The 24156-nt window shown below is 44.5% G+C and overlaps 1 protein-coding gene across 1 annotated transcript in view; it reads right to left on the bottom strand.

The window, feature by feature from the left end:
- Gfra1 (GDNF family receptor alpha 1) overlaps window positions 1–24156 on the bottom strand; it is a 193820-nt gene that overhangs the window by 48750 nt on the left and 120914 nt on the right. Inside the window, exon 5 of the mRNA XM_026389200.2 lies at window positions 10603–10939. Coding sequence (XP_026244985.2) covers window positions 10603–10939 — 337 coding nt within the window. The remainder of the gene's footprint in view (window positions 1–10602; window positions 10940–24156) is intronic.

The raw sequence follows: 24156 nt of genomic DNA on the forward strand, positions 1-24156 counted from the left end.
AAAGAACCCAGTTGTCTTCCAGTCAGACCCCAAATTTGTAAAGTATAAAACTATGTCATGTCTTTCCCCTAATTTTTTTTTTTTGGAAAATAAAGTGATTTCTAAGAAAAACAGGTTCTGTTGTTTATAGTAACACATAATGGGCTTCTTGATGTTATTTTTAATTGAAGTAATAGGTATGCAAACATTTCTTCAGCTTTGATCCAATATAGCAAATATCAATAGATTTAACCCATATAAACAAAACCCTTTGGGATCCTTAGTGATTTTCAAGAGTGTAAAGGAGTTCAAAAACCAAGAAGTTTGAAAATTGCTGTTTTTTAATGAGAAATGAAATATATTTGCAGAAGGGTCCTTAAGCACTCCATCTTGACAAGAGCTAAAGGCCCCTACTTACATGCCTTGGTTGGGAATAAATAAATAAAAAGTTCAAAGTCACCTCCAGCGTGCATTTGCACCCATCCCAAGTATGTCTGGCAGTCACGTGGGTGGTTTTCAAGACACACTTTGCACAGAAGTGAGCAGCAGTGTTTAAGAACCAGGCTTAAGTCCCAGCTGCACCACTTGGGTGACAGGGAAGTTGCTAGGATCTCAACCCCCCATTGAGCAATGGGGAGGGTAAGGACAGCTGCCACTCCCAGTGTGTTGTAAAGAGCTCACTGGGCACAATGCCTGGCAAACAGTAAATGTCAAATAAATGTCGCTCATCGTCACCCTCACCACCCCTGCCATCTTCCACACATTCCTGCAATTGAGTCCCTGGGTCTGCAGATTCTGAGCTCCTGAGTCCTGTTCAACAAGCCACTCTGCCCCCGGTTGTGGCTTGCTTCCTGATGGGATGATCGGATGATTCACAGCATAGAACCATCCAGGGGGAGGAAGGTTCGCGTCAGTCTCACTGAGTCAGTGACTGCCCTTTGCTGGATCCAGGATCCTTCACACCACTGTGACTCAGACACAGCCCCTCGAACCTCGAACAGCCCCCTTTATTCACGGTTACTCCAGGTCATTGAGGCAGCACGTGCCCAAGAGGCTGCCAGGGTCCCCCCATGGCCTATTCATTCTTAACAATAGTGACTCTCAGCACTCTGTGCCCAGCAGTCTCATGGCCAGCTCAGCTCGCATCTTACTGAGTATCTTTGTACGTCCATTATTGTATATTCTGGACAGAAGTGTTCTTGAGATGACCCATGCTCCAAATACACCTGGACCTTGTCTACCCCGCCTCCACCCTCGAATTGTCCCCAGTGGTGCCAACGCTGAAAGGAGGATGATGTCTCAGGACTGCACACGTGGCCTATCATGGCAGGTGAGTTAGTGTAAAGCAATAAGAATCTGCACCCCCATCCCAGTTTAAAGGTCTGTCTGCCCCTGGGGGGACACATTCGGAATCTCGAATCTGTCTTTGTCCTAGTTGATAAACACTTGTGGGGGAAGTCAAGGAGAAAGAAGGCCACATTTTCTGTCTTTGGTGGCAGGTACTTGCTGATGTACTTGCTTCTTTAATCCCCACAGCAGCACTGTGAGGATGGAGACGTTGCTCCCATTCACAGAGGGCAACTGAGGCCTCAAGACACCCATGCCAGAACCACAATGTAGGCCAGGTCTGCCTTACTCACAGACACACACTGACAGCAACCGGGGAAGGGAGGAAAAAAAAAAATTCCCAAGACGCCAGCATTGTGTGGGACTTTTCACACGGATGGTTCTTTTAAATTCTTGTTTTTCTTGGATGCAAAAATTTTCTGCATAATTAATTGCCTTTGGAAATTACAGAGCAATTTCCCATTCACTGAGTTGGAAATGCCCATAGAAATGTAAATGCAGACGTGTCTGCAGGATACCTAACTTGAAGTGACACAGGGTGGAAGGTGGGTGTGGGGGAGAACCCAAGCCTCTCTGTGAGGTCCACAGAGAGGATGAGCACTTCTGGGCTCCCCAGTCCACTACTGGCCTGCAAGGGGGTCAATGGGGTAAAAGATGACTCCCCACTCCCAGCTCCTAGTTGCACTAAGAAGGGTTCAGGTGGGTTTCCAGGGCCAGAACCCCAGGGTGTGAAAAGCCCATACCTGGAGAGACAATCTGGGGACCTGGGGTTCACACTGCTCAGCCCAGCCCTCCACGGAGTCCTCCTCACATCAACAGGTGTTAATTAAATAGGATACATTCCCCTCATGGAATACACGGCGATCATGGGTACTTGACGGAACAAATTCCAGATACAAAAATGAGCCTGCTCTGGGTCACAGGCTGTGGGTGTTATGTCAACTGCAAACTGTGCATGACCAAAAAAGGAAATATTGCCTGCTGTGGGGGCCAGAATAACTCAGTCTATGAGGTGGCGTGCCGATCAGCATGGGATGCCCTCAGACCCTGAAGCTGGCCGGACTGGATGAGGCCACCCCTCAGGAACGCTGGGGTCTTCTGCCTCATTCTTTTGTACCTCATTCCTCAGTGGATGTACAGTTTGGAAACGAGAGCTGTATGAAATGGAAGCATCCTTTCCCCTTGGAATCAGCGGGGAGAAAAGAACATGAAATCTGCCTGGTTAGGCTTCGGACTGGGCTTGGGAAGGCATGAAGCTGGCTCACCCCACCTGTGAACGTCATGGCTGCTAGCCTGCTAGTGGGCAGAGTCCAAGGGTCTCTTTGAAGAGGAATGATCTGTGCAGAACAGTAGAGGGGATCAATTAGGGTCCTCTCAGCTGGCCAGTCTTAGACAAGGTGGTCTGAAGGCCAGGGATCCAGAGACCCCCTTCACACTGTCACCCCCTCACCTTTTCACCACGTCTGGAAGTGATCCCGAGGTCTTGCCTCCACCACCCCAGCCTCCATCTCTGTTCTAAGATGAAATTCACAAAACGGAAGGTTTCCTAGTGATGAATGAAATGGCCACAGGGCAGGGAAAAGGTAGGAAGACAAAACTCCCAGATGACCCCAGCATGTGACATAAGCATGGATTATTTACAGCTGGTGTCACTTTGTGACAGCAAAGAATTAATCTATGCTGTGAGATACACAGCCAGGTCCCTGAAGTCCACTGCCTTCGGGAGGTGAAGGTCGAGGTGTCTGAACTCAGATGACTTCGCAGCAGAGGAATTAAGCAGCAAGCTGGGGCAGCCTGAGAGCCTGGGAGACGGGGCACGTGACAACACCTCCAAGACCCTCGCCGTCACAAATGGGGTTCAGTAAGCAGGCAGGCCTGGGGTAAAGAGCAACTTAATGATAATAATTTAAAAACCAGTGTGACACCCTGGGAGGATGTTTTTTCCCTATTTGTAGAAACAACTCTTTCAAAATCAGCAAGCTGTCACAGAGCACCCACTCTGTAATAGACAACGAGTGCGCAAGAGGAAATTAGATAAAGTCGGAACTTAATGAGCATGTTTTACCTGGGTAGCTTTTTTTTTTTATTTTTTAAATGATGCTGAGAGGCTCTGATGGACATTATGTTCCAACTTTCTGTGAAAACGATCTTTGAAACTGATGCTGTCTTACTTACTGAGCCATAAAGAGCGTCTGGACCAAGCGGGCCAGGTTTATCATCCTGGCTGTCTGGAACTAAAGGTAGTAAGGTGAACACTGTAAGAACATTGTATTCTTGTCACGAAAGGCCATCATTTGTGACAGAAACCAGGCTTCAGAGTTGGCAAGCCTGGCTGAATCCCAAGTCTTCCATGGGGAAGCTGGGTGCCCCAGGACTGGCCACTCCACCCACCAGAGTCTTGCAGGGTGGCTGGCAGATTAGGGATCGCATTAGTGAACTGAGCCAGCAGTGCTCATCCTCAGCACCCCGTGATGGCTTTTTGCTTCCTGGCCCCCTCATGCCTTCTTTACCTGGTCCTGGGCTTTTGTCCCATGACCGCCATGGCTGCACTGTTCTATGCCATTCTTCCTTCTGGTCCAGCTCAAATGAGAGCCTTGCAGACAGCCAGATGAGTAGGTGATTCTCACCTCTGTTCTCCCAAAGCACTTTGTATCTTCCCGATCATAGACTCCCGCACCCCGTGGCAGTGACTGTCTCCATGCCTGGCTTCTTCTCTGCACTGTTAATGGTTGAGGTGTCTTGATCTTTATACCTGGCACAGTAAGTGTAGGATGAGTGGTGGATGATGGATGGATGGATGGATAAATAGATGGAAAGGTAGACGATGTGTAAAACCCAGAGCTTCTATGAATTCTTCCCTGACTAATTTGACACCAGTAATCACTATTCTTTTCTTCTGAAGACTCTGTTCTCTCTAGGCTTTTCCAAGATCTTTGTTCAGTTCTCCAACTTCCAAACCTCTCTTTGGCTTCATCAGAACTCACCATCAACCTGGTGCTCCCAAGTTCAGGTTCTGACCTACTTCTCTTCTCACCCACTGTCCCTGGGGAACAAATCTCACTATACACCTTCAACAACAACTTCTACGTGGCTGATTGTAAAATCAATCCCCATATATGGCCTTATCTTTGAGATCCACTCAAGTTCTAAATTTATTCACTCGTTTACTATTTCAGCAAATATTTAGGAAACACCTCTTATGGCATCTATCAAATTTCCCAAGTTATTCGCCTGTTCTCTCTGGCCCTTTTAGTCCGTCCTCTAATGCACCCCAAGAATCTCCCAACTGGCCTCCCCAGCACTGCTCCCGACGGTGTGCAGTCCTCTGATGTGCTTTAGACCCTTGATGGATAAAATCCAACATCTGAACATGGCAGTGGCGGCCCCAATGTCTGGCTTTTATATCACACTGAGTTTTCTCCTCCTTTTCCTGGACAATCCCCCAGACTCTACTTCCCACCCCACCCTTGAATCTGTCCCAAACTGAGCTTCCCACCTGCTTCATCTTTCCTGCTTTTCAGCCTCCAAGGCCTGACAGGAATACAGCTCCTGAGACCCTCCACTAGGGCACCCCCTCCCCCAAGAAACATGGGTTCTCTGTTTGGGCTTCCTGGGAAGATCCAGTTCAAGCCCATGCCTTTTTCCATTCGCTTTCATACTCAAAAACAGGACAAGATGATTCTGGCGTTCAAGTCTCCATTTGCCCATGTGGATCCAGTAATCAAGACAAGGTGAAAATGTAACGAAAAGGAGTCCTTGATTCTTACTGTCTCTAGGCCAAGAGTGGCAGAAGGGACTTGGGGAGGATGGGGGCAAATGGAGGAAGGGGTGAGGAAAGGGAGGCAGAGACCCCCGAGCCTGGCAGATGCAGGAAGGGCCCAGCTGGAGAGAGGGAAAAGCCAGAGTAAGTCTGCTCAGGTGTTTTTAGTGACAGGCTTCAGCAGGAACAGACAAATGGCTGCACATGGACTTCTGCCAAAGGAAAGATAAGGAGAGACAGGAGGTGACAAGATGGAGCAGGTCCTAGCTGGATGGAGCCTGACTCAAGTTAGCCAACTAGCAGGGCTGATGGAGCCCATGAATGGGGCTCAATGGCTGCCCATCATGGGCACAGGCTGAGAGGGTTCAGAAGACCCAGAAGAAAGAATGTTCTCCTACCTGACGGAGTCAAAGCTGACCAGGTGACAGCAGATGTCAGAGGACAGCTCTGCTTGTCTCTCAAATCTTAAATCCACTGCACACAGCCGTGGAGGAATCCCCACGGTCTCCAGTGCACAGGCAGGGTGGGAAGCAGTTCCCACCCGTGTGGCATATGAAAAACAAAGCCATTCGGCACTTGGAATGCATTGCTAAAGACACCCATGTAATCATTTGAAATGAAAACTGCTCAAATGAACTGGAAAATGTTTTACTTGTATTTTCTCAAATTCCCGAACCTTTCTTTCCATGGTTCAAAAGTTTGCATTGTCTAATTGCTGATTTCCATTTGTGAATGAATCAGTGTAAAATAAAATTAAGTGCCACATTAATCTACCCATCTAGTTTTAGGCATTAATTATCCTCTGAGCCATTTTCTCCTGTGCTTGCCACGTGTCAAGACAAGCCTGGATATGGTGATGAAGAATCCATTTTTTGACTCAGAAATTCAAGCCCCAGAAGTAGAGGATGTCCTTGATCTATAAGATCCACAGTTTACTGTGCAAAAGGGGTCTGATTCCAGGCAAATGAAACACATTTCTCACGTGTTAAAGGCATACTAACACTGTCAGACTGAATAAGTCACCGGAGTGGAAATTCATTGAGTGGTTTTGTGACATGCATTCTCAACTGCTGCATTTGATAACCACAATATATATATAACACGGTTTTATATATATATATAATGTATATAACAGGGTTACCCTTAGCCTGGCAAATATGACATTGTTTAGGGAAGAAGTTCAGAAATTGCATGTGTTTTTATTCCAGATCCATACCAAGGGACACCTTGCCTTCCTAGTTCTGCTAAAAATCCCCCAGGCTTCCAGGATACAATTATAAGATCTTGAATGCCCCAGGGAAAGAAAAACCCTACATACTCAGTGAGTTTATCAAAATCACCACCTTTGGAGACTGTGCGGGTATCAAGTTGGGCACCTAGAGGGGGCAGTATATCTCCATGAGGCCATGAAAGCCATGGGGACACAGGGCATAGAGCCCCTGACCCTTTCTTTGTGAGATTCAGCATTATCAGAATCTTTCTAGGAGGAATGAAACATCCTGGATCCAGTACTCCTGAATGCAAGGGCAACACCAAGATCCTCTTCAGCAAACGCTGCTAGGAAAGAGAGAGACTGCTACTGCTGAGGGTGGAGAGCTGGCAGGCTCTGGAGGGAACTCCTGAGGACCCTCCCCCAGAGCAAAATGTCATGCTTTGGGGAGAATGGCTGCATAGCTGAGCATGCACCAAGAGCTGTTACACTGGTGTCCAAGGATGGAGCACCTCTGTTACACATGCAGGATGACCAAGACAGTCAGGACCCCCAAGCCATCAATCAGGCATCAATCATCATCACAACCCATGCTCTGGGATGTGTGGGAGCAGCTAAAGCCACAAGGCAGGTGGACTATTCAGTAAGTAGCCTCATGCTTGGCATTGGGGGCAGAATGAGGTTGGAGTGCGCCTCTGTGATTCTTAGATAAAAACAGGAGGGTCATGCTCAAGGGGACCTGTTGATAATGAGGAATAGCTGCAGCACTTGAGTGATTAATTAGAAAAATTAAAGAGATGGGAGCAAATATGTGGCAGCCCGACTGAGTGCTCAAGTGCTGAGTTTATTCTGATGTCAGAGTTTGGGAGGAAGGAGGTAAGGTATAAATTTGCATTATGTATATAAAACAATTTGCATCAGGAATAAAGGGATATGTTTCCTTGAGGCCAAACTCAGTACCGACATCCTTCCAGGCAGTAAGGAAAGCAACAAGAGGAAAACCGGCAGGGGAGACCCTGTGCTCCAGGGGAGGATGTGAGGCTTTGAATTTCCCCCCAGCTCTCTAATAACACCTCTGTGCTTGCTTTGCTATAGACAAGCTTGGAGGCCTAAACAGTCAAGTTCTCACTTTTCCTAGCTACCCCAAGAGGAAAGGAACCTGTCAGCTTCCTAAAAAGGGAGAAGGAAAACAAAGTCAAAAGGAAAAGCTCAAGTTGCGTCTTGTCTGTTTGAAGGCACAAAGCAGAAGAGAAACAGGTTTTGTGCAGAGGTACTCTGGGACCCTGGGGAAGGAAGCCTAAGAGCTGGGAGTAGGACAACATTACATTGCAGAAGTTTTAATGAGCCGCAGCAGCTCTTTGATAGGCTCTGATGTTGAGATGGAAAGGGAGCATTTGCAAGTGTGAGCTTTCCAAGAGTGTGGTGTTTAGGAAGCATTTTTCCCTTTTGCCATCTTTCCTACTGGGGTTATTCAAATCAGGCCTGAAGTCATCAGGGCAGTGGGGCTGGGGTTCCAGGGACTGCGATTTCCCCACTAGAGCTGCCGCTCTGGGAAGCTGTACAGCAGCCTCCCTGAGATGGATTGAGTAGTTATGAAATGAAAGGCATAAAATTAAAGACAAGATTAATAAAATCTGATGAAAGAAAACGCTGCGAACCAACCTAGCAGCTCAAATTACATTTACCACATTAGACAGGGACAGGGTAATCATGAGTAATAAGTTCAGGCTCTGAAAAGAAAACATGAGCTAAATAACTTAACGACAGGTATCACCAGGGGAAGGCCCTGACTCACCTTCCCAGGAAAGACTCAAGGCAGGGCATAGAGCCCATCAATCACACCGAGAGAGACAAATCTCACTTGGTGGGGCTCCTGGGTAGCCAGCCCTGGACTCTCAAGTTGCCTCTGAGCTCTACCTAGAGCCAGAAATGTGACAGCCTCCAGGTGCAACCTCCATCCAGGGGGCCTCCACCCCACTGCTTGGTGGCTACCATCCATTCCATTCCAACCTCCGCACGATCAAGCACAATCATTATTAGGCACAGGCTCTCTTGCACCTATTATATATTTCTGCTGCATCATCTGGGTCTATTCCCTGATATTGGGGGTGTCTTTAAGTTTCAGAAAACTGTTCTTCTTCAGGTCAGTCTGAACCCCCAGATAGCAGCCCAAACATCCTGTTTTCTGCAGGTCTTTCTGCTGCCCCTCTTCCCAGAGCCCTCCAAGTCCCCCAGTTCCCAGCTATTCTTGCTACAGCTTAGTGGGGCAGCAATCTGATTTATGGATTGATATCAACCCTCCAAAGAGTCTCTCTATAGAACAATGAGCCAGGAAATGCAAATTGACTGTTCAGGTTGCACTTCTGGCCTGTGTAGGCGAGTCACAGACCTTCCCTGGACCTCACGTGTAGGCCAAACCTGGGAGCAGAGAAGGCGCCCCTACCTCCGCCACCTCCTAGTCCTTGTTCCATGGATACAGCCTTACCCACTGCTCCCTTCCTGCCCTGTGCAGCTTCCCTTCTCCAGGCAGGACCAAACCCCAAGCCTCCTGGCTCTGACCCAGAAGTGGACAGATGGTATCCTAGGAAGAAGCTGTTCGGATTTAAGGCAAGTAATACTCTAGAAATCAAGTCCTGTTCATAGAAGAGGGGTTCCTTCTGCTCAAAGACTGAAGATACCCAGAAATTGGGGTGTCAGACCAGAGGAGTGGTCTTCAGATTCTCTGCTCCTTCCCATACCTGCTCCCTGGACCAAGTTTCCCTGTCCTGCTCCTTGATTATATTCACCTTCCACTGTGGGTTCTTTAACTCCCTGCCTGATTGGTTTCCCACATTTGGGCTCACTGAGGCCTATCCACACCCTCTGGATCTCCACTACCCATCCTGCTCCTAGCTCACAGCTGAGGGTCCCAGTGGACCAGGAACATCTGACCCCTCCCAGCATGCAAACTCTTCATAAAGCAGGTCATCTGAGTCCCTCTTCGTAAAGCAGGTCACCTCCTTCCAGGGAGACAAAAACACAAAGTGGAGGGATATTACTCCCAGAAGATCTTCACCATGAGAGAGCTAGAGAAATAATTAGGACTTTCACTTTGCTTTGGTTTCTCTGAGAGCTGGTTTGAAGAAGGGATGGGATCCCATTCTCCTAGAATAAAACAAGTTGATCAGAAACTCAGCTGACCAGAGCTCTCAACATATCAGACCTTCTTTCCCACCCTCTGCCCTTCAGAAATGGGGAACTGAAAAAAAGAACCTAGTTACGCTCTCACCTACTTGTCTACCTGTCTAAAGCTTATTGAACACACAGGATTTTGTCAGACGTGGCACCGAAGGCTCCTAGATCCTACCTTGGGGACAATGTACAAGTGTTATCCAACAAGCTGGCCCATCTGAATCTCAAGCCTAGGATCCAGCTTGCTCTTCTGAATGAGGCAGCAGCACAGCCCCAGTCTGCAAAGACTCAATCTCTGCTCATCAAAGTCTACTTGCCTTGATCAGCAACTGAACTCAGCCCTAAGTTCTGGAAGGACATACATCAAATTGTCAACAGTGGTCGCCTGAGGGCTGAGGCTGAGTGGGAGCAGACAGAGGGTACTTTTTCTTTTCACTCTACCAACTCCATATGGCTTTTTCTCTTTTTATATGGAGAATGTGCTTCTAGACTCTTTCAAACATTAAAATCCATCAATAAATGGCCCAAAAGGAAAAGGAAGCAAAGGACTCAGGCTCTGCAGAATTTCTGATGGAGGCTGAAGGTGGAAGAAGAGCTAGGCAGGAAGGCACCCACTCTTCAGAGCCACAGAATGGCCCAGAACAGACTCAGGTATTCTCAAAGCTGTCCTCCCCAGACGGACATGGCTCAGCTCACTCCCTTTGGCTGGTGTCTTCCAGTGTTCTGTCCCTGAAGACCAAGAGGCTCCATATTTCCAGTCAAATCCTCCCCTGACTTTCTTAAACTCCAAGGGCCCCTGAAGACTTGAGGAGGGGGTACCTGGCTCAAGCTCACCTCACCCAGGTGATCCCCTCCCCACCTGAGAGGTGCACAGGACATCAGTGCTATTTTCCGGATTCTAGAACCTCTCAGCACCCCCTAGTCAAAGATAGGATTGTCCCCAGGGTGACAGGATGAACAGCTGTGAAAAAACAATTTTTCGAAGGTGAAGTCAGACTCTCACCAATCTTCCAGAGGCATAAACCTTGCCTCGCTCTCTGCCCTGGAGCAACACAGAACACTGAAGCTTGGCAGCTGGAGAGGCCACCAAGGCCCCCCTGCACCTCAGTGATCACCCAGCCACCGGTGCTCTTACCTGCAGATGTAATTCGTCTTGCAGGAATCCTGCAAACTCAAGCAGTTGGGCTTCTCACGCTCCTCATAGGAACACACAGGCACGATGGTCTGTCGCCGCCGCTCTGTGCAGGCGATGTCCCGGCAGGAGCAGAACAGCATTCCATAGCTGTGCTTGGCAGGGACCTTGTCAAAGAACTGCCGCAGGGCCTTGTGGCACTTGCGACGGTTGCAGACCTCGTTGGACATGCTGGTGGTGCACGGGGTGATGTAGGCGCTCCTGTACTTCTTGCAGGTGTCGTCGAGGTTGCAGGCCTTGGCTGCGTCCAAGCAGTTGTTCCCTTTGGGAATGTGCTCCACTGTAAAGCAGAGAGAAATGGTGAGACCGCAGGTCAGAATGAGGTCTGCCCACGCCTCTCCTGTTCTCATTGAGATCTTGACATTCACCTGGCCATGCTGGCAGCTCTAGAACTCAACAAATTTTGAAGCTAATAACTTAATGACTTTGTGGCAATGAGAAAGTGTTAGGGGTGCAAACAATGGGAATGTACAGCAACACACAAGCCCCTGGTATTCCCCTCAATGTGAAAATAAGGAGAAGCTATGGAGTGAGGCCAAAGGAACTCAGGCACCTGCCTGGCTAGGAGCAAACAAGGCAACAGGAGAATGCTTCCAGCTCCTGATCTATAAACTGAAATTAGGATCAAAGAAAACAGCAACAAATTATATACTTGTTCATGATACAGTATATAAATGATATGCTGAAAGCAAGTATAATTGCCATGCAATCCTTCAGGAATATAATTATGTAATAAATGCATATAGTACATGCTAATTACTATATGATTACAGAGTAATTACATGGTTATTTGAGCCCAGAAGACAAAATATTATGCCAGCCTCTCTAAACAGGAAGAAGCAACTACAATGAAGCTGTATTTAAGTTTCAGCTCACAGGCCATTGGAAGAAAACCAGAATAAATCACATAAAAATTTGCAAACTTCAATTACCACTTAACTCACCACATACAAAAAGTCAGCTCTGTGAGTACTGAAGTTTCCAACTAGGAAGATTCAGCTAGAAATTTTGGATAGAATTTCAATGGGCTTCAAAGCTTGGGTTTTAGGAATCTCACAAAACATATGCTGCCTTCCGCTCAAGCCCTCTCTGCTCAGGCTGCCAGAGAAACCAGTGCCATCCACCGTGGGGCTGCTCCCCTGCAGTCTGGGTGACAGCACAGGGGCATGTCCACTGGGTGGCTGGGCCCACTGGCCATCACCCCATCCAATGGGTAAAGTTACAAATAAATGGACAAGGAGAATTGAGCTGGTTCCTACATAGAGGTGCTCTACAGGGAGAAGGAAGTGATAGAAAAACTTTCCAGAACCAAATGATAAGTGGAAGACTGATAAGCAGGTGTACCAGTGACCCTCTGGGGAAGAGAGGAAGGCAACAGATGAGTAATGCATAACCGTGAGATTAGACACAAGTCTAATCTCAGTCCCTGCTCAGCCCTCAGCCCCTCTGTGGATTCTGTGACTCCCTTTCAACCTGTTGATGAGGTCATTTGGGAGAGGGTCCAGATAGTTGTGGGGGACTTAAAGACAGGGTGTTGTGCTTACTGCACATGTAATTGGCACATGGAACGGCAGTCTATCTTAAAAAGGAAGGAAATCCTGTGATCCAGAACAACATGAATAAACCTTGAGGACGTGACACCAAATGCAACAGAGTCCCAGAAGGACAGACACTGCAGGACTCCACTCCTACGAGGAATCAAAAATACTTGAACCCACAGGAACAGAGAGTGGGTAAAATGCTGGCTGGGTTGGGGGATGGCTGGGGAGTTGCTACTCAAAGAGCTTAAAGTTACAGCTCTGCACACTAATAAGTTCTAGGAATATGCCTACAAAGTCCTTCCTAGAGTTACCAATTCTGTATTGTGGTCTTAAAATTTTGTCAAGAGAGTGGGTTCCATGTTAAATGTTCTCATTATGATTTTAAAAAAATTAAATGAAAAAAAAAGGGCACACAAAGTAATTTCAACATTTCAGGGAAAGGAAAACCTCCTGTGGTACTGATGAGTCTTGCTTTAAAAATACCCCAGAACTCTGAAACCACAGCATTCTACCCTGGCACCACGAGCTGTGTTTTATTGTGTCCTAGGTTCATGTGTCTGACATCTGAATCGAGAATATTTAATGTGGAAGACAATAAACAAGAGATTCAGCCTTTCTGGGGTATGCAGCACAGGGGGTGAGCAGCTGCTCAGGCAACCCGCCGGGTTAGCAGGCGCACCTGGAGCTGTCCCTCCGTCATGCTCTTCCAGGCTTCTGTGCCCCTCACTCAGGCTCCTCGGGACTCGAGGAGGGAAGAAGCCATCATGTTCCTTTACAGGGACGTCAGGGCCTCCAGGCCTTGGCCACACTTCCAGCCTTCTCTTTTTAGACTTCTAATGATGTGCTATTGGGCCCAAAGACAATGATTTCTATTCTGGAAGGTCTATCATTTTCTAGATTTCTAAATTATGCATTTTGATGATAAGCTGAAAGAAAGTAATAAACTGTACTCTACATCATCTGGATCAGAGCCGTAAGGCTGAAGCTAGGTATGTGTACCATTTAACTACCTGCATGTACTTCTGCGTTGGTGCACAATGAATGACACCCTATAATCTTTCACTAAAAGAAAAAAGCAAAAAAACCCCAGAGGCACAGAAGTGAATGAACAGAAAAGGGATATAGTCAGTGATATATGAACAAGCAGTTCAGGCAAGTTCAAATGGAGAAAAACGGCAGAAGAATGACATCAGCACATGGCACCTAGCAACATAAGCCTGCCAAACTGGAACACCCATTCTGATTCCAAGGGCTACATTCAGATCATAGGCACCAACTGAGTTTCAGCAAAACACTATCATCCCTTATACAAAATTAATGTTATTAGCTTGCAATTCATTTTTTCAAAGTTTTGTTTATACTTAATTTAAATGTATGGCTTTTATAGCTATGTAACAACAAAGAATAAAGCTTTTTATGTTTATCAATCTTATAGAATATTGCAATAAAAATAATAAAAGTCAGCACATCACATCCAGGAAATTTCTTTTTCTTTGGAAACAGTCCTTATAATAACACACAAGCTTTAAAAAAAAATTGGTCTAGTGTGTATCTTCTTTTGGTATAATAATGTTAGTTGCCTTTTTGAAGTTGTTAAAACTGTATAGCTATTAAGTTTTTCCTCTTGATGTTATCAAAAAAGAAATGTAATATTTTAAAGGAAAAGCTTTGTACAAAGTGGAAAGCAGGGTAAGCTATTTTATGTCTAAACCAATTGCTCAAAGTTAACTTCATTTAGCAGTGGCTGTGACCTAGCCTTACTTTGTTCTGATCCTGTTCTTATCACTCCACAAGCCTTGTCAGAGAACCCTCTCCTTACCACTGTATCAGAGTCTTTGACAAATTCCAGAATGTATAACCAGGCACATTCGGTAGGACAAAAATGATTATTCATGTCCAGATCACAGGTCAATGTGTGACAACCTTTTTGTTTCTGATTCAAAATGTTCACACAAAACATTCTCATGACCCTTCTCAACTTGATGTATGAGATCAGAATCACCCTGATACCAGAACCAACAAAGAGGAAAGAAGAAAATACTAGAGGAAGACTGCTTCAAACATGCATGTAAAACTCTTCCCTGAATTTTGGTAAATTTTATTTAGTAATACGTTAAGAACATATTAACGTATTACTAAATAAAATTTACTAAATACATATTAACGTATTACTGACCAACTGGGTTTTAGCCCAAGAATGCAAGATTGGTTAATAGTTAAAAATTAGTAATAATTTAGCACAGCAACAGAATACAAGACAAAAACTATATGATTGTTTCAATAACCAAAGAAAAAGCAACTAACAAATTTTAATACTAAAAAATGATCAGCAAACTAAGAGACAAGAATCTCCCCAACCTGATAATGAGCAACTATGAAAAACCTAGCTATAACCACATCTCATGGCAACATATTGACTGCCACTCCCTAAGATCAGGAACCAAGGATGCCCATTTTTATGCCTTAGAGTCAACACTGTACTGGCACTCCTAGTCTCTGCAACAAACCAATGGAAAGAAAGAAAAAGTGGAGAGATTGGAAAGGAAGACATCTCTATTTGCAGGTGACTTGGAAAAATCCTAAGGAATCTACAATAAGTGAAGGATACAAATTTAATACACAAATATAAATTGTCATTTTTTGAGTTTAAAAGTTTGATTTATTTTATTTTATTTTTTGACAAATTAACAATTGCATAAATTTATGGGGTGCAATGTAATACTGTTTTATATATATGTATATATATGTGTGTATACACACACACACACACACACACACACATATATATATATACACACACACATACACACACACACACACATTGTGGAATGATTAAATCGGCTACTTAACATATCACTTTCTATGTTAGCTGGAAAAAAATTAAGAAAAATTTAAATGTAACTCTGTTTTTACAATAGTATCAAATAAAAAATAAAAGCACTTAGGAATGAATCTAACAAAGCAAATGCAAGACCACTACATTGATTTAAAAAAAATAAAAGAGCACAACTGGTAAAAATGAAAGACCTAATAAATGAAAATGTATACCATGTTCATGGATCAGAACACTCAACATTATTAACATGTCAATTATCTCCAAATCCTAGTATTTTGGAATTGGCAAGCAGAGTCTAAAATTTACATGGAAATGCAAAGAATACAGGACAGCCAAAGTAATATGAATAAGATAGCAAAGTTGAAGGACTTACACTGATTGGCTATAAAGCTACAGTTACCAAGAGTGTGGTATAGCATAGGCATAAACAAACAGTGGAGAACTCATAAATATGCCCACATCAAATATGTAGTCATTCTATTTTTGATGACACTAATAAGAGAGAAATTCTTTGTCACAAATGGTACTAGATTCTCTGTATATGAAGCTCCAGAAGAGGTGAAACTAATTTATAATTTTTTTAAAAAAAGTCAAGAGTGGTTGCTACTGGAGAACAGGAATGGGGACCGGCTTGGAAGAAGGAACTTTCTGAGGTGCTGGCCATGCTCTGTCTCTTCACAAGCATGTGGGTTGAGTGGCTTGGATCAAAGAATGGTATCAGAAAACGAGCACTGAAGGTTTGTGCCTATGTAACATCACCTCAAAAAAAAAAAAAAAGAACTAGACAGACAATAAACATTGGTTAGTGATATATATGTTGAAGCATGTAAGACAGGTACTGAGATCTGCATTTTAAAAAAATTAGAGGAATGGATGGAGGGACACTTCATAAAGCAACTATATTCAAATGTTACTGGTAGAATCTAGGTCCTGGGATATGTTAACTATAAAATATTTTCCACTTTTCTGTAAATATGCATATTAAAATATTGAGGAAAAGTAGGTTCAGGTATACTTTACTGGGATTCCTGCGGTTATACACAGCCTATGAAAATAATTCTCAGTTGCTCCCTCCCTTTGACCTTCCTTCTGAGTCCCTCACAGACCCACCTCCATCTCTCCCAAGTGCTGTGTGTCCTGCTGCATTCAAGTTCAGAATAAACACTCCTGAAATCACGGTGCATGTGAATGAGCGTGGAGTTTCCACCTGGCAAGAAGATGGATCCCCTATATCTATGAAATGGATCCCCCACTGCACAAAAATGCTACTTCAAGGATGGGAGGGCAGAGGGGTGAGTGGGAAGAAAGATTCGATTTATGCCATAGGAGATCCGCACTCTGCCTCCCCTTGCCCGGAGGAGCAGGGTGCGCCTGTCTTTAGGCTCTGGGCACAGCGCCCTGTCGCCTGCCTTCGTGGGAAGGCCTGGAACAGCTTTGCGGTAACTTTCAGCGCTGTCCTCTCCGCAGCTCATTTTAGAACTCAGCATCACGATGCCGTGTCCCCCTCCCCTCCACCTCTAATCTCTGCCTCCATCTGCTGTTATTCATTCTTTAACTTGGTGGAATGTCTGGGATTCTGTCTGAATGGGAATGTTCTCAGAATGAAGGCTGTTTACTAGAAATCTGTTTTCGGGGAGCAGGGCGCCTGTGAGTGGGTTTGCTCAGCTAACATGCTCCTCTCCAGCGTGGGCCGGCACTGGGTTATGGAGAATGCCATTTAACCAGCTTTTCATTTCAAAGCTCCACCCAGCCATCTCATTACTTTGCAGGTTACAGATTGCTTTCTCTACCAGCAGCTGAAAGCCTCTCTGGCTGGGATAGCATTGGACTGGGGCTTCTTTCTTATTCATCACAACCAGAGGCCCAGATCACAGAGCATGCTATGCAAAGGGTCAGGTGCTGCCTAGAGAGTGATGGATCAGGAATCAGGGGATATGGGGTTTAAGTGGTCCAATCGTCTGAGAGCCTCTGTTAAGTCAGTTTTCTCTCTGTGGGCCTTAATTTCTCCATTTGTCAGATGAAATACCCAAGGAAACTCCAAAAGTTGAGATTCTTTGGTTTGATGATTATAATAGAATTGGCCTTTTCTGATTTTAACTTCAAATTTCGAGGATAAAATGATAATCTGGGAAAGAATAAAACCCCAGTCAGAGATTCCTCATACTCCAAGGTGCTGCCTCCCAGCTGTCTGCTGCACCGTGGAGTCCACGGACCAATGATTTCAACCCTGACCCAACAGCAGAGCCAATGTAAAGGTCCCTCTAAGACAGTGGGATGTGGGGATGTCAGGGATGAATTATGCCCCGAGAGAAGCTTTCATATTCTAAATTCCTCTGGAGCCAGAAGCTGCCTTCATCCCAAATACAATCCTCACACTGTCCCAAATCAAAGAGGCTATCACTGTGGCCGGCAGCAGCCCCTTTTTATTTACACTTAGGGAATGTCCCCGTGACTGGCATACGCCACTGCCAGCTCACCAGGGGAAATGATTCAGGAGGAAACGCAGATGCAACCAGCTAGAAATTCGTTTCTATAGATTAGGAGGTGGGATCAAGTAGTAAATGTCTTAAAATATGTATGGCCTGTGTGCAAGGGGATGTAATGAGCAGAAAGTTCATGAGACGCAGCCAGAGAATGTTATTTACAAAGGCTTGTGGGTTTCAGGGTATCTCCTGACTTTCTTTGTAAGGCTGCAGAACTGAATTCACAACTTGTTCCCTCTTTCTTCAGACTTGATGAATCACCGCCTTAACATAACTGCTATTCTTCTTCTAATAGGCGCCCTCTCATGTGTTATCCCGGCAAGTAAAAAATGGGCAAAAGCACTCAGATCTTTGCAAGGGTAAGCAAGCTTTCCTGGAAGCTCACGCTGACAGTTGGATCTGATGTCCCCGTGGATCAGATGGCAAATCTGATCATACAGGTTGTGACCCTTGTAATAGATCCTTCAAAAGCTTGGCCTTTTCCAGCTGGGGTGCCAAAAATTACATTTAAAATGTGTGTGTTGGCTGTTGGAGCCCATTTTGTCATTCACACACCGTTTCAGATCTATGGTATTACACAGTGATGAATTCCCTCCTGGTCCTGTTTTTTTTTTTTTTTTTTTTTTTTCCATATCTTACACAACTACATTAAGCCTCAAGCCATACTCAAGTTTCCTCAGGGGCTGACAGCGATGGAATTATTTTGAATACCTATGAATCTGGAAATAATTCTTCTGTCTGGTGAAGACAGTTCCCAGCCTTAACCACAACTCATCCCTTAGACTTCCATTTCCTTAATGCACCTACTGTCGCCTGCCTGCACCCACCACCCTCGCCGTCTTCCATACCTTAAAAAAAATTAGATGTCGCCTATAAGGGCTGTGCAAGTCACAGGCTTGCTGCTGCACAGTGATTAATAGTGCCGTCTCAGCAAATGGGATCATTACATTTTTAATTAACCTTTCCAACCTCCTCCACCTTTTCCTTTTGTTATACATTGGATCCCTGAAGTTTTCTATTTGTTTATGTTCAACAAGGTTTGAAACAAAGGCATGAAAAATGATCCCGGATGACGCAGCAATCAGTGCTCCAGGTGACGTGTCTGGTGAGGTGCGGCCCCTCACTGTGTGTCAGATGTGGGGACCGGCGCACAGAACTTGGTGGCTGGGTTCCCACCTAATTTTTGTTTTGGCAGCTTAGTGTTATTTAATGGCCTTGGCTACCAGGAAACTGGCTTTTTAAAATCTCTTTCAACCTAATTATAATTACAGTGTATAAATCATACAATGATCAATTATAAAAATCTCGGGTTCATAAATATTTAACTTAGCATTTAAATCCACACTGCAGGAGTGCATGAAATTTCTAAGCCCATCTCTTTGCAAACAACTGCTTTATTACCGTTCCAATGCCAATTACTGCAAACTGCACCGAGTCTGTCTTGCAGCACACTCAGGCACATATTTGCACATAGTGCCTTTCTGAGTATTAAGACAGCACGATTTAGTTATTTCTAATTTAGTTATTTCTAATATATGCATGCATCTCATTAATTTTTTTGCAAGGATTCCTATCACCATCTTTTAATTCCTCAAGTATGGAGAGGCAACAATTATGATATTAGACATAGAAACACTCATTAAAATATATTTTATCTAATGTAAGATTGATTCTGAGATAATTGAGGTCAGATTTGTTTGGAAAATGTATTGTGACATGTGCAAATGCTGATGCGAAGAGGAAATGATCTTCTAGGAGAACTCAAGCAAACAGCTAAATATTTTTCAGCAAAATCATAAAAGCATAATTGGATTTCAATTTAGTAATAGTGGGCCTTAGACAGGCCATTTTTAATAATCTAATTACGTGCTTGGGGCCTATCCCAGAACTCAATGACGGCTACAGAACTATTAATTGTACTCAATCCTGTTGCATTTTCAACCATGAAATTCTCTATTACATGTAGGACTGGCTCTCGGTTTATGGTTCTTTTTTCCCCCCATCTCAGATAATCTTTATAGCATCCAAATATTCCTCCTTTGGTTTTCTAAAAGCAAAATCTTTTAATAACTTTCTCTGAATCATAAAAGTAGCTCAGATCTGTGGTCCTTCTAACAGACATAATGCACAATGAGATCTACAAATATTTTCCCTATTTTTATGAAGATGCAGAGAGCAGCGCCCGCTTTTGTCTGGTTCTCATTAATTAATGGTATTTAATTGCTAACATCTCATTAGCAGTAAAATTAATGAGAATTTCAACTACGGAGAAAAATCTGCATGATAATATAAACCTAATTCATTTTATGGGGTACAAAGTATAGTTCCACTAATGGTGAGCCTGCACAAGCGCTACTGATATTTAGTTATTTCAACAGGAAAGGGCCAAATACAACTACAAAGCCGTGTCACCTCTCCCCAGAGGGAATAATAAATGTGGGCCAGCCCAATAAGAAAAAATCCAAATTCTCCCTCACTTCCCACCAATGTGTTGCCACTCAGAGACTGGAAGCAAAATATGGTTTGTTTTAAATAATTTTCTTCATTACTATTAAACTAAAAGCTACCCTTAAAACAATGCACCTGCACTTTGAAACTAGCAAACACAAATTTAGGAATATGCAGCATGCTGGCAAACTGGACACTTATCCCAAAGAGGCTGCCAGCAGTCCGGACATTTCAGACATTTCATGAAACTCTTTTCCTGGAAGCCTGAGGCATGTTCTTTCAAATATCCTGCCCAGCATTGAGTCTTCACATCAGGGTTCGGTTTTAAAAGCCAGATATCCTTTAGCTCTAAGAGTGTTGAATAAAGTAGGTGATGATGTTGGGTGATGATGCTTCAGGGTAGATAATCAGGGATGAATACCTATAAGGACTTTTTTCATAGGGGGGGTGACTGAAATGGTAACATGCAGTGGCTTTCTCCATAGGCACTGAGCCAAAGACAGGTAGCTCCTCAGGTGGCCACCTGGAAGGAGAACATTCATCTGGATGAAGATGTTCTTGGTGGGCTCCTGATCCCCAGCCACAGCAGACATCTGTGTGTTCCTCTGACTGGCGGAAGCAGCAGGATGGAACCAGGGGTAGGCAGAGCGCCGAATGTCACTTGTCCTGCACAACTTCCTAAAATGTATTCTGTGTCATGATATACACAGAGCCAACAGGAAAACGTCCGCATTCTAAAGCCGAGGAATCCGCTGAAACAATGAAGAATGAAGAGGCCGAAGATCCTATTAAGTAGCCGGGATGATGCTGAGATAATAATGAATCATTGATGATGTCAGTGGTTGTCAGGGCCCTCGCAGTGCGGGTTTCAGCAAAGATAAGCTAAATATCAGCTCTTTATTTTTAGTTAAAGAGCATAAAATTCAAAGCCTTTCCTCCCACGAGCCTATTTACATACCTGCTGGGCTACCTATTCCCCTTCACCTGCTTCCCGATTAATACCCCATTAAGCATCTCCACCCGCCGAGGCTTTTACCTTCACCAGCCCCGAAACCATCATTCATCGCTAGGTCTCAATTGTTTCTTTGGGGAAGATAAACAAAAGCTGCATGAATAATAAGGACAGCGCTTTGCCTTTACAGGGTGTGCTTTCCTGAAAGACAGTGGCCAGAAGCTGTGGCCAGTGTCAGGGTCAAAGAGCCACTTAGCGGGGCAAAAGGTCTAGAGTAACGTAGCCTCATTCTAGAAGTTCGGGGAGAGAAGGACTGACCATCTTAGTCAGATATGTGAATTCTGGACTCAATATATATATATTTATTTGAATATTTTTTTTTCATTGTAGCATTCAAGGTGATTTTTGTCCCATTGGGCTAATAAGATGTTGTTTGGCGAAGGGCTCTTAAGTCACCTAGTGTGGTGAAGATTATTATTTCTCTTTCATGTAAGCCCGTTTTAAGTGTTTCAATGGTTCCTTCAAGCAGCGACCAAACCTGGCCACCCTCAGAGAATCGGTATTTTTACTCAGCTCCCAGGTACTGCTGATGATCAGCCTGGAGCTGGCTAATCTTGGGTAGGGTAAACTGCTGCTTGTCACCATCCTCCTACACTCCCATTTATTTTCCTGGAAAATACTGACTTTCCAGCTGTCTCTGGTCACATTTTCAGGAAGGTGAGCCTGCAGAGGTGCCTCCTCATGGACGCTCTCTCAGTCCTCACTCTGTGAAGATCTTGTGGACAAGAGGGTTGTCTTTGCCCATTTCTCAAGGGTAACTTCAGAATTAAGGTTGGACCAAAATATAAGGAATGGCCCTCAACCAGATGCTCCCAAGGAGGGCTAAGACAAAGTGAGTCAGCAGGACACCCCCCACCCCCCCCTCCAGCAACTCAGCATGGCCTCCATGAGCCGCAGAAGAAGTAGAATGGACAGCACTGTGTGCGTCCACCCATCTGTGCCTCCAGCGGGCTCTGTTTTATTTTCATAAGGCACTGGAAAGTCTTCATGGTAATTTTGTCTCAAGCTTTAAATTCATTCCAAATCCATTCACACATCTGGCCTCAGAGCCCTGGCCTAACATTTGTTCGATCCCCATTTGAAGGAGTACACCCGTTAGCTCAAGGATTAAGTTTAAACCCGGGAATTTTTATACTAAAATTCCTTAGCCAGGCCCTCCATTGCATCTCTGTAACTGAATCTGTGGCTCAGATTCCTGAAGGAATCCCAGAGTAGATACAGCTCTATTCCCATGGTGCTGGGCACCGAGCCACCTTCCCCCAGGGGTGCTCTCCCACCTGGCTCCCCTCCATGGGATGTTGAGAGTCTACGGAGGCAGGAGGAGGCAAGAGAACAACCCTGCACTAGGATTGCTTCATCTGTCACACACATGTATCAATTTGGGGGTCTCTGATTACATGGACCTCAGAGAAATGAAGAAACCAGGAGTTAATGAGAATATTGCCAGCACCTACAAGCTCATATTTCCCCCTAGCTATCTGCTCAGTAAAAAATGGGTACTGCATAGGCAAAATGTTTGTATTCTACTGAAAATTCCTTCAGACTTCAAAATATGCCCTTTTGAGTGGAGATTTGGACATGCACACTCCTTAGGTTATGTGAGAAATGCCCACTTGAAGAGATAAATTTAACCCCAGGCAAGACTGAATGCAAGTGTGGAGGTCAAGACGACTCCATCAGCTTTATGCCTGCAGAGACCACAGCGACATTCAGCACAAGTGCCCAGGTTCAGGCCAGCTGCCAATGCTACCCATAGCACCCCAGGACACACCAGCAGTACAGGGTCACCCTTGGCTAGGGCATTCAGACACGAAAGAAGTGAGAAAGGCCAGCCTCAGAATGGCCTGCCATGTTGGCCCTCCTTGGGGAAGCCATGGAGGGGTGAAAACTGCCCCATAGGATGGCCTGGGTCCCTGTCTTGTCCTCCTGTATGAGGCTCAGTGTTGCAAGAAGTCTTATTTTATGACACAGAAGAATTAGAGGGAGCCAGATCTCTGTGATTTCCCATGCCCATCACTATATTGCCAAACACAGGTATTAATTAGCTTCTTATCCTTTGGCCTTAAGAAGTAAGTAATGAATAACTCCTCAGAATCCCCCAGATGTGTCTAGAGTTGCTTTCATTATCAGGAAGAATTGGACAGTCTCCTTCCTGTGGCAGTAGCTAATGAACTGATCCAGGAGAACAAGAAGGTTCCTGAGGTGAAAAACACGGCAGACTATGGTTCCTAAAGTAGGTCTGTGAGGTCGTACTGGACTTGGGAAGGTTGCTGGCGTTTCCAGTAACCACAGAGTGCCTTCTTGAATAAAAAGAAAATGGAATCCAATTGGCTTTTTGATGGGGAATAGGACTTTCTCAAATTTTCTTGTTGATTTATGGTGTGGGACAGATGATCTTCAATGCCATGTTTAAGAGCTATTAGTTTTAACTGAAAGGAAATCCATCCCTTAATGTCTGCTACAAGCTCTTGAAGGATTTAACATGAAAAGTTTGTTCAGTAATATAGGTGGGACCATATTTGGTGATGCTTAGGGGTCAGAATAATGGTGGTAAAAGTTTATGCAGGTCAGAGATTGGGCTTAGGGGTACATTAAAAAAAAAGAAAATTAAATATGGCTTGAGGAAAGATAACATCAAATAGCATAATAACACAGAACCAACCTTTTCGGTAATCTAACAATCTGAAATTGGTCATTCAGTTCTAATGTGGTTAGAATGAGAAAAGAAAAGCAAATGTCTAAATCTATCTCTTGACACCCGTGAGAGGTCCTCTTTGTGCAGCAAAGACTTCTTTAAAGTGCCAAATAACTCAGAAGTACTTCTGCATTTGAGAGAGAATCCGAAGGAAATTACTAATGTGATTACAAGCCCTACAGAGTCTTGTAAGGAGAGGAATCACAATCATCTGCTAATGCTGAACACTGCAGAGGGGGAAAGGTATCTACAGGAGATTAGTGTGTCAGTAAACACATAAAGTACAGAAGTCCCACATAGTTGACATTTGAAGAACAAAGCCATCCATCAATGTCCTGGCACAGATCGATCAAACAGAATGCTACGGCTGAAAACCTAATAGTATGATGGTAATAATGTAGCCATAAAACCTCTAGTCTATAATTGACTGCTTCCACTTGAAGCTAGCATGTCTCAAACAGTGACTAATGCTCACCTAAAGA

The sequence above is a fragment of the Urocitellus parryii genome, chromosome 5 (genome assembly GCF_045843805.1).
Source record: "Urocitellus parryii isolate mUroPar1 chromosome 5, mUroPar1.hap1, whole genome shotgun sequence".
Lineage (NCBI taxonomy): Eukaryota > Metazoa > Chordata > Mammalia > Rodentia > Sciuridae > Urocitellus > Urocitellus parryii.